The 11,734-nt window shown below is 38.8% G+C and overlaps 1 protein-coding gene across 1 annotated transcript in view; it reads left to right on the forward strand.

The window, feature by feature from the left end:
- The first annotated feature begins 530 nt into the window (after positions 1-530).
- Positions 531-11,734, forward strand: part of SCML2 (Scm polycomb group protein like 2) — an 81,511-nt gene continuing 70,307 nt past the window's right edge. Inside the window, exons 1-4 of the mRNA XM_007467403.1 lie at positions 531-552; positions 3,494-3,562; positions 8,336-8,406; positions 9,209-9,443. Of these exons, the coding sequence (XP_007467465.1) occupies positions 531-552; positions 3,494-3,562; positions 8,336-8,406; positions 9,209-9,443 (397 nt within the window). The remainder of the gene's footprint in view (positions 553-3,493; positions 3,563-8,335; positions 8,407-9,208; positions 9,444-11,734) is intronic.

Raw genomic sequence — 11,734 nt, forward strand, 5'->3', positions numbered from 1 at the left:
CGGCCCGGGGCACGACCCGGTGTCCCCTGCATCGGCAGGCGGACTCTCAACCAACCATTGCGCAGGGAAGCCCTATTTGTTGTCTTTTTGATAATAGCCATTCTGACAGGTGTGAGGTGGTATGTCATTGAAGTTTTGATTTGCATTTCCCTGATGACTAGTGTTGTTGAACATCTTTTCATGTGCCTATTGGCCATTTGTATATCTTCTTTGGAAAAGTGTCTGTTCACATCCTCTGCCCATTTTTTAATCGGGTTGTTTGTTTTTTTGATGTTGAGTTGTATGAGATATTTGTATATGTTGGATATCAACCCCTTATTGGATATATTATTTGCAAATATCTTTCACCATTCAGTAGGTCGCTTTTTCATTTTGTTGATAGTTTCCTTCACTGTGCAAAAGCTTTTTAGTTTGATGTAGTCCCATTATAGCTGATTTGTAATAATACCACCATTCAGAAATGTATTACATTAAAAGGAGGTAGTAATTGATTTTTCACCTTGTAGGAAAGAACATCAGAGTGGGATACCATGGGGCGAACAGTGAATGAAGGTAAGATTTACTTGTCTAAAGATGATAAATATTTTCATTTATTCATTGGGAATGAGTATCTTTTGGTAGATTGAATGTTTGGGGGAAAAAAAGCCTTTTTAAAAGTAAAGTTATAGAAGACGTTAGGTGCTTAGAATTGGAATTTTAGAACTGAATAGCTATTAAAGGTAATCTTGTCTTCCCTTCTTAGTTTTATAAATGAGAAAGCTGACACTGAGGGAGTTTAAGTGAACAGGTCATATAACAATCTGTGACAGCCAAGATCACAGTCCTGATTTTCCTACTCTATTATGGGTGATTTAAAAAATGCTTCATCCTGTCCTGCTCTAGTGAGAAGTTTGCTCACTGTCCCATGAATATGCCACGCTCATTTGCACTCTCTGTTTTGAGTTGTATTTTCTTTCCCGTTAATACATTCTTTATACCTTTGTTGTTCTAAATCCTGTTCTTCCTTCAAGACCCAGTTTAAGTCTTCTGTCTCTCATGGCTTTTTCTCTGGCTGCATGCTGAATGTTGTGCTCTGCTATTTCCATTTTTGTCAAGTGTATTAGTTTAGTATAGTCTCTGTACCTAGATTCTTAGCTTCCCTAGAGCAGGAACCAGGCCTTTATAATTTCACTTTCTTTCCTATTAGAAAATCTTACTGTAGAACTATTTAGTAAATATAAATGTGTACTGTCTTCATACTAGCCAAATTATTTAAATAGAGAGCAGCCCACACATCCCTCTCGAGTGTTCACGTATCTTGAAGAGTCACTCAGTCATAACCAGAAAGTAGATGTTACCTTAAATGGTACACCTGGCATCATTCATAGATTCTTTTTTAAGAAGCTTGTCACTTGACAATTCAAGCATCAGTAAGGGTAAAACAGCAATAGATGGAAACACATGAAGTGTGGTTAAATTCGTTAGTTCATAATGATACCAAAAAACAAAACAAAATTTATTTGTCATCTGTGGAGAATGGTAGGGATACGACTCTTTTTTTTTTTTTTAATTTAAAAAATTTTTTGGCTGCACGGCATGTGGGATCTTAGTTCGCCAACCAGGATCGAATCCATGCACCCTATATTGGAAGCACAGAGTCTTAACCACTGGACCGCTAGGGAAGTCCCACAGATACAATTCATTATCTTGAAAACTAGAAAATAAAGGAAAAGAACAAAGTGTTGATTGTGACTTCCCTTTGTGAGCTCTACCTCTAGGTAACTGAATGGTTGAAGAGGGGAGGTTTCTCTCTATAGAAGTTTTCTGGCTAATAAAGACAGGACGATAATTAGAATACCTCCATTTTGCAGCCACTAATGAACTAATGGATCTAGGCAATAATCATCCATGGCAGCTCATATCACAAAAAGAGAGAGAACTAGGTATATTAGGAACCCCCTGTGAGAAGTACCTATGAAGTCATCTTCTCTCCTCCTCCCAGAAAAGCCAAACTTGAATCTGGTTAAGCTCTTCTGGCTCGAAATAGCAATACGAATTTAGAGAAAATATAAGGACCAGAAGAACCCAGCATCACGAGGAAGTAGTCAGCAAACTCCAGACTGGAAAAATCTGAACTGGTATCATCGGCAAAAAAATTGCTAGGGGAAGGGGGAAAAAGAAGGAGGAGGAGGAGGAGTCTATAGATCAGAAGAAATTTAAGAAATGTATCTGCCATTGCTCTGTATGGACTTTATTTGGGTCCTGATTGAAACAGACACATTTAAAATATTTAGGACAATGGGGAAAATGAGAATACTGACTACTTATTTGATAATATTAAAGAATTTTGGTTAATTTTTCAGCATAATAATCGTATTATGATTAATTTTTAAATGAGTCATTTAAGAAATATATACTGTAATAAATGTGGATGAAATACATCTTAGACTTGTTGAAGTCCCAAGGTCCAGTACTGTTTGAGTTCCTCAGCCTAGCACAGAGAAAAACTTTGCCTAGTCCATTGAATTACATTGTATTTTAGCTTCCCTTTTTTTTTTAAATTTAAATTTTAATTAATTTATTTATTTTTTGCGGTACGCGGGCCTCTCACTGTTGTGGCCTCTCCTGTTGCAGAGCACAGGCTCCGGACGCGCAGGCTCAGCGGCCATGGCTCACGGGCCCAGCCGCTCCACGGCATGTGGGATCCTCCCAGACCGGGGCACGAACCTGTGTCCCCTGCATCGGCAGGCAGACTCTCAACCACTGCGCCACCAGGGAAGCCCCCCTTTTGTTTTAAATTCTCAAAAGCATGCGCTTTATTTCTGAGGCACATTAATCTGAACATTGTAAGGATCAGCTCAGCTCATTTTGGTTTGTTCGTTCATTCATTTAACAAATGCTCAAGGGTGTTCTGTATGCCAGGTCCTTTTCTAGGCACTGAGGATACAGCAGTGAACAAAGGAGACAAAATAAAATTTAAAAATTCCTGATCTTTTGGAGCTTACATTTGAGTGAATTGAGACATACAATAAACAAATAAGCAAATTATAAGGTACATTATGGGCTTCCCTGGTGGCGCAGTGGTTGGGAGTCCGCCTGCCAACGCAGGGGACACGGGTTCGAGCCCAGCTCAGGGAAGATCCCACATGCCGCGGAGCGGCAAAGCCCGTGTGCCACAACTGCTGAGCCCACGTGCCACAACTACTGAGGCCCACGCACTGCAACGAGGAGTGGCCGCCGCTCGCCGCAACTGGAGAGAAGCCTGCGCGCAGCAACAAAAGACCCAACTCAGCCAAAAATAAAAATAAATAGATAGATAAATAAATAAATAAAATTTTAAAAAGGTGCATTATATATTGGAAAGTGAAGTCCTATGCAGAAAATGAGGATATTAATTATAAAGTTAAAACTGGCTTCTATTAGAAAATATAGTTTATGGTTTTTATAAGTACTCTTTCAAACTGTTGCTCTGGCCTTCTGTTATTTCTCACTATTTTCTTTCTTTTTTTTTAAGAGTCAATGGATGCAAAGAAGGAGAATCAAGAGAAAGCTCCTCAGTCAGGCACATCTTCTGTGCAAGATGGTAGGTTTTAAATTAGTTCAGTACAACATATTTTTCTTCCTCACTCAGTGTTGATATAAACTCTTCTCTTATTGCTTTTGGTATAATCTCTGTATAGTAAGCTCCTGCAAATATAAAATCTAAGCAATTGGAAAGGTCAAAAAGATAGTGTTTAATTTTGGAAATTTTACTTTGGTTTCACGTAGAGAGGGATTAAGTTAAAAGATAACCTGTATTTCAGTGCAAATGTTGCCAAATTAAAGATATATAGTTATTAATTACCATGAATTACCAATTTAAAATAATTTGATTATTAATAAAAACTCTTCTAACACTAGAGTCAATGTGAAAGTCCTTTTTTGATGGTCAAAAGACAGTCCAGTGGATTAAAGTTTAGGCATTGAGGGGGTCTGACAGACCTGTTGTAGAATCTTGGCCTCATTCTTTACTGGCCTTGTGACCTTGGGCAAATTACTCAACATTCTTAGTCTCCTTTTTCTCCTGTGTAGCACAGGGATAATACTACTTATCTCGTGGAACTATTAGAATTAAAGAAAATGAGTGTAAAGCACCTAATATAGTGCCTAGGCTTATAGTAAATGTTCAGTAAATGTTAACTTTATTTATGAAGTCTGAGTTATTAATTCATGTTTTAAGTTTTTTTATTGTGAACAGCATGTATATAGCACTACATCAGAGACTCAGGAGATAGAATCTGACCCATTGCACCAGCTCTTAAGGAAAATGAGAAAATAAGTCATACATAGACAAAAGGCTGAATTAAAAAAATACTACAGCAAACTTACTGTGTTTACCAGAGATTTCCAGGCAAACCTCTTGCCCCTTGTCTTTCTGTTGTACCTGCCCTGCCAGCCCTACTCTTGGAGTAAGTAGTTCACCCATGACTTTCTATTCCTACAGGAAGATTGCCTATAGAGGTAATCCCCATGGAGTCATTCTTTCTCACTGTAGCTGTGTCCTCAGTGTTTCCTTAGCTCTCTTTCTCATTGGCCTTACTTTGTTCCTCAGGTCTTCCTTCCAACCCCCAAAACCCTCCAAAGGAAATGGAGGCCATTAGGTTAGAATGTTCTTCCTTATCCCTACAAATTTCTTTCCATTTTTTTAATATAACAGTTTTATTGAGATATAATTCGTATATCATACAATCCACCCATTTCAAATATACAATTCAGTCCTTCTCAGTAGTACATTCCCAGAGTTGTGTAACCATCACCATAATCAATTTTAGAACATTTTCATCACCCTAAAAAGAAATCCTGTACCCAATTAACAGCCACTCCCCATTTCCTCCCAGTGCCTCTCCCTAGGCAACTACTTATCTATTTTCTGTCTCTATAGATTTTCCTATTCTGGAAATTTCATGAAAATAAATTGGAAAAAATATATTCTTAAAGGTTGAAACTAGTAACTTTTCAAAATTCTCAAACTCTGAGAAATTCTGATTAAAAATGATATTACTTAATCAAATTGACAGACATCTGCAGATATTTCTCAGGGCTCTCACTCTGACATCTCATTTTGGAAATCAGTGAGTGACTGCTGGAAGGTAAGCTCCAGGAGAGCCAGGATTTTTGTCTGTTTTATTAACTGCTGCATCTGCAGTACCTAGTACAGTGCCTGACACATACTGGTGACCTTCTGTGGGAATCCATTGATGAATAAGACAGACATGATTCTTGCTGTCTTTGAGCTTAAGTAGACATTACACAAATGCCCAGTTACAGTTGTGATAAATGCTATGAGGTATTGGGTGCTGATCATTCAGCTGAGAAGCTTCAAGCTCTAGATATTTTGCCCATTTTCTTTACATAGCCTCTGAACCCAAACCCGGCACTGGTAGAAGACATTATGGTTCTGATTTACTCTGGAGAAGACTGGGGGGCCTCATAGATTATTTTCAGTTTGCTGAAAGGTGTTTGGGTTAATGTATGGACTAGAATAGAGTACAAATCAAACAAGAAGGACCATAAACATTTGCAGGTAACAGTCAGATCACAAAGTTATGTATGTACATCTGTCTCATGAACAGGCCTATCAGTTCCCAGGGCTCGTTTCTGAGAGAGGGTAATCCCCGCCCCCCCGCCCGCCCCCCCAGATCTGTCAGTGAGGATAAGATGCAGAGGCAGACAGGAACTTCATGCTTCTCTGTGACTTTGACTGTTTTGGCTCCTGGTCAGCAAGTCCAGCTGTGATGTTGTAGATGTATCAAATCTAAATTAGTAAAGCCTTTTGCTATGTGTGTTTCTCCCATGTTATTGGCAGGCTCTCATCATATGGGCAACCAAGCTGAACGGTTCTGTGGACTAAAAATTTTTGCCTTATGAATAAAGAAAAAAATTAAGGCTCCAAAGGTTAAATTAACTAGCAGTGCAATAGAAAATAATTGTATAATGGAGCACTGGTATAAAGGATTTGCTAGTTCAAATTATAGCCCATTAAGACACAAATGGTAATAGAATATTTTAAAAATTGTGTTGGATAAAGTATTTTCCAATGTCACTGAAAAATTTTACAAATGTAACTGGTTTGTGGAAGAGTCTTTTTTTTTTTTTTTTTTTTTTTTTTTCTTGCGTTATGCGGGCCTCTCACTGTTGTGGCCTCTCCCATTTGCGGAGCACAGGCTCCGGACGCGCAGGCTCAGCGGCCATGGCTCACGGGCCCAGCTGCTCCGCGGCATGTGGGATCTTCCCGAAACGGGGCACGAACCCGCGTCTCCTGCATCGGCAGGCGGACTCTCAAGCACTGCGCCACCAGGGAAGCCCTGTGGAAGAGTCTTAATTAAGTTCTTTGAGGTATAATTGTGAAATGGTTTTGATTTCTCAGTCATTATTTTCAACTGATACTCCTTTCTTCCTGGCTCCTTAATGACATCCTAGTCAGATTTTTTCCCCCATTCATGTTTTGTTTTGTTCTTCTTTTGTAATGCTCTCCAAGGTCATATGGTGGTAGAGCTTCAGTTAGAACCTTGGGTCTCTTGATTGTCAGGTTAGTGCTTAGGAGGTCACTGAAATAACCTGGTCAGTTAAATTTTGGAACCACAGATCTCAGTTTTCACTTTTAATAAAGCTATCCAGTATTCTTAAGTTTAGGCACAACTATGACATTTAGTTTTAGAATAATAACATAAACCATTTATTGAGTTACTTGCATGTGTACTACTTCACTTAGTTCTCAAAATACCTTATACCATATGTATTACTTTCCTCATTTTATAGATGAAGGAACTGAGGCTGAGAAAGTGAAATGACTTGCTCAGGGTCACATAGCTAGTAAGAGGCAGAGTCCGACTGAAAGGCGGCAGGTTCAGCTCCAGAGCCTGTGTTCTTGACATTCTGCTGCATACCTTTCAGCACTGTGGTAGTGCTTGCTTTACATTATCTGGAAGAAGAATTAAACCCAGTATTTTTTTTTTAGTGGAAAAATCTCTAAAAGGGTATACAGTGTTACATATGACATGCTTAATACCATATATAATATGTGTACATACACATATAAATGCATACTTTCAGGTAACAGTGGTATTCTGAAGCTGGCTCACATCAGCTTGGGAGAGCCAGTGGTACACATTTCTTCCCAGCTTTGTGGTTGGTGACTTTACCTTGGCACCTTGCAATCAATCAGCCATGGTGGTAGTATTTACACCACAGAAATCTGCAAACACTACCAGTCAGGCTTTTTGTTTGTTTGTATTTTCTGGAAAGTTGGCTGTTAAACATTTATTAGCAGTGTGTAAGTGGAACTGTTACATCCTTTGAAGGATATATAAGAGGCTAGTAACACAGATTCCCCTAGGGAGGGAACTGTCGAACCCAATATTTTTATAGTGAGGAAATGAGACAAGAGTATAGAAAAAACCTCATGGTTGATGAGAATTAAACTTAGTATGAATTAATAGTACCTTTAATACTGCTGTCAAGTCTTTCAGTGTCTTGGCAGTGTGACTGGCACAGTGAATTGAAGTGTCCAGGCAAAGTATACTGCTTTCTGACCTTCTATTCTAGCATTATAATATATCATGAAGACTGAGTGAGAGAAAGGTCAGCAAGAGTTTGTAAAAAATATAGGTAATTACAACAGTGCATATCAGTCATTGCACTGATGACTGGTTTCTGCTTTGTTCTGCTACCATATTCTTAACACCCTGGATGGGGATCTAATAGTCAATTGAGAAACAATGCTGGTTCTCAGAGTTTTTCTTTCCATAAAGTATTGCTTTATTTCTGCTATACCACACATCTAAACACCTTTAGATCCCTGTGAAAAACAAAGAAATGCCTTCACAGTAATGGGATGAAATGGTAAAAACACGTCTTGAGTAAATTTATATTTGAGACATATGAGTAGAATTTGCTATTACTCTATAAAAAGTCCTTTAGTTATTTCTAGAGTTCACATTTTCAGAATCACTGTGCTGCAGTCTTCATTTCATCAAGATGATCTGGATTGTAATTTATATCAGAGCTGTTATTAGGAAGTTGTCTTATTTTTTATTTCCATGCTGGTAGTCAAATGTAGATCAGGAAATTTGAATCTGTTCTTTAAGAAGTATTTCTTTGAAGAGATATGGAACTAAAACCCATTTTATTCCTGAAAGTTAGTATACATATTATATGTATTAATGGGAATTCCCTGCTGGTTCAGTGGTTAAGACTCGGCACGTTCACTGCCGTGGGCCCAGGTTTGATTCCTGGTTGGGGAACTAAGATCCCACAAGCTGCATGGCCTGGCCAAAAAAAGGAAACAACAAAACTATTTTTGCGTGTTTTTTTCCAGATGATTTTAACTGGGAAAATTACTTGAAAGAGACTGGATCTTTAAGTGCTCCTTCAGAGTGTTTCAGACAGGTATGCCAAAATTCTGTAGATGTCATGTTGTATATATTGATGTAAACTCTTAACTTGTTGAAGGGTGCCTGTGTGATTGTTAGGTTCTAGTAGTGTGAGGAGATAGTGGGATTGTGGTAGTGCTGCTTAAGAACCAGATGGTCTCTTTGCATCCATTCATTAAGAATTTACTTTATGTCAGATCTGGAGAGAAAGACAGACATGTAAATAATTAATTATGAAAAGTGTGATAACTATTCTGGGAGGGCTTACAGAAGAGGTGGCTATCTGAGGTGATTGGGATGAGGGGAGGGATATTCCAGGCAGAGAGAACATCCAAAGCAAAGGCACGTGGGTGTAAAAGAACCTGAGTGTTAAGGGATGGTATGGGGTGGCTGAAGCACAAAGTGGGTAGAAGTGATAGTATGGGAATGAGATTAAGGTGCAGTGGCTTTTAACCTGTACTGAGGATTTGGACTTTATGTTAGGCAGTGGTGAGCTGCTGTTCGGCTTATTTTAAGGGGAATGGCCTAATCATATTCTTATTTTAGAAAGCCACTCAGGATGCATTTTTGAGGCTGTATTTGGGTTACCTGGAAGTGGGCAGATTAGTAAGACCAGCAGTGGGCAGCCAAGTCAGGCTGCATGTCAAGCCAAGGAGAGAGTTTGGAGATCTTTTTCTTAACCCTTAATAGCTCTTACTTTGTTCACCAACTGCTGTGACTGTTACTTAAAACGTACTTAAAAATCAAACTGACCATTTGATTTTCTTATAGTTGATGCGTTTTAACAAAATTTTATTTATATGTGTGTACATATATAGTCCCAGATTCCACCAGCTAATGACTTCAAAGTTGGTATGAAATTGGAAGCCCATGACCCTCGCAATATGATTTCAATATGTATCGCCACAGTCGTTGGAATTACTGGTGCCAGGCTACGTTTAAGACTGGATGGTAGTGACAACAGAAATGATTTTTGGCGGCTTGTTGATTCTCCGGACATACAGCCTGTTGGGACATGTGAAAAGGAGGGGGACTTACTTCGGCCTCCACTGGGTAAGGATAAACAGTTTTTAAAATAACATATTCTTGTTAATGTAATATTCAATAGAAATAATTTTAACTGGCCTTTTAAAAATCTCTTCTTTTGGGCATTCTTTTTTTTTTTTTTTTAATGTATTTATTTATTTATGGCTGTGTTGGGTCTTCATTTCTGTGCATGGGCTTTCTCTAGTTGTGGCAAGTGGGGGTCACTCTTCATCACGGTGCGCAGGCCTCTCACTATCGCGGCCTCTGTTGTTGCGGAGCACAGGCTCCAGACACGCAGGCTCAGTAATTGTGGCTCACGGGCCCAGTTGCTCCATGGCATGTGGGATCTTCCCAGACCAGGGCTCGAACCTGTGTCGTCTGCATTGGCAGGCAGATTCTCAACCACTGCGCCACCAGGGAAGCCCCTTCTGGGCATTCTTACAAATAGATAGTCAGGTGGTTACTGTGGAGAATGTATGAGAAAGTAACTCAGTACCATATGTTTTAGAGTTTCACCTAAGTACATATTTGGCATTTGTGTGCTAAAGGTTCCCCACTCCAGAGCAACACTCATTCTGCCTTAAAACTTGAAATGTCAAAAGCAGCTCTACTGGATTACACATGCAGATTCAGAAACCCTTCTGGGGGAGAAGCTTGTAGCATTTGATATGAGTCACTTCCTCCCTCAATATTGTCTAATAAGCCATTCATCATTTTTGGTATGGGGATGAGCACAGCAGAAGGGTATGATTTTACATCGGGACTCCAGTTTCAGACTTGGAAATTTCATTACACCTATGTGGGAAGAAGTCATGGTGAGAGGGGTAGGAGTCAGTACCTATAGATCTTTGAAAAGGAGGAGATGGATGGAACTCTTCAGCAAAGATTTTTAATACAAAGCTCTCAATTTTGACCAGGTTTTTAAAAGGTAAGAAGTGTGTGACACTAATTTTGTGCAAAAATTTTCTCTTTTAATAAGAGTACCATGGTATTCTGTAGAATATAAGGATTTAGTTTATTCTACATTCTGAGTGAATGGTGGGTATTGGTTTTTGTTTCTTCTTTACAATGCTAAAAATGAAATTTCTCTATTATAAAGCACAGTGAGAGAATGGATTTTTTTGTCTCCTACTAGTGAAGAATTCCCTGAGAACCAAAAATGTAAGATAATAATAACTACTCTTTTAGCAATATCTTTTTATACTGTCCTTGCTGTAATTGTTATTTATTCCTAATTTGGTTTAAAATATTTGAAAAAACTAATCAGAGATGTGTTATTCCAAGAAGATGGTTTAGGGTGTATGTGTTTTATGCTTTTCCTCCTTTCTTTCTTCATATCATTCACATTTTTCGTTGTTTATTTTTATAGTATTTCTTAAATCATACAGAATTCTGTAAGAGACATAATATAAACCTGAGGCTTAGTGCTTCCCTGTTTAGATTTTATTTCTCTGTTTACAATATGATACTATGTGTTTGTATTTTGTTGAAAGGAAACATAGCTATTGTGATTGTCAGCATTTCAAACACATAACCAAGTTTATAATCATTTTTTTTTCAAATTACTTTTAGAGTTTATTAATTAAAAATATGAAATAAATAGCAATACATGCGGATTAGTGTGTATTTTGACAGCACATAATAAAAAATACAGTTTTTGCCAATTTGCTCATCAGGCGCTTTTGAATAGTTTCCATTTTAATATAACACAACTTATTTTCCTTTTTAAAAGGTTTATTTATTTAAACCTTAAAGGTTATTATTTAAAAGTGTTTTTTTTGTATTTTTTGTGTTTTTTTTTTTGGCTGCGTTGGGTCTTTGTTGCTGCGCATGGGCTTTCACTAGTTGTAGCGAGGCGGGGCTACTCTTCGTTGTGGTGCATGGGCTTCTCATTGCAGTGGCGTCTCTTGTTGTGGAGCACGGGCCCTAGGCACCCAGGCTTCAGTAGTTGCAGCATGCAGGCTCAGTAGTTGTGGCACACAGGCCCTAGAGTGCGTGGGCTCAGTAGTTGCGGCACACGGGCTCTAGGGCCCGCAGGCTTCCGTAGTTGTGGCGTGTGGGCTCAGTAGTTGTGGCACACAGGCTTAGTTGCTCCGTGACATGTGGGATCTTCCTGGACCAGGGATCGAACCCATGTCCTCTGCATTGGCAGGTGCATTCTTCACCACTGCGCCACCAGGGAAGTCCCTAAAAGGTTTTTTTTAAAGTTTTAACATACATGGAGAAAAGTGTACAGCTTATAAATGAACACACTTGTATAACCAACACCCAAATCAAGAAATAGAACATTCTCAGCACCCTAGAAGCCCCATTCCTGC

Source organism: Lipotes vexillifer, unplaced genomic scaffold, assembly GCF_000442215.2.
Source record: "Lipotes vexillifer unplaced genomic scaffold, Lipotes_vexillifer_v1.1 scaffold318, whole genome shotgun sequence".
NCBI classification, from domain to species: Eukaryota; Metazoa; Chordata; class Mammalia; order Artiodactyla; family Lipotidae; genus Lipotes; species Lipotes vexillifer.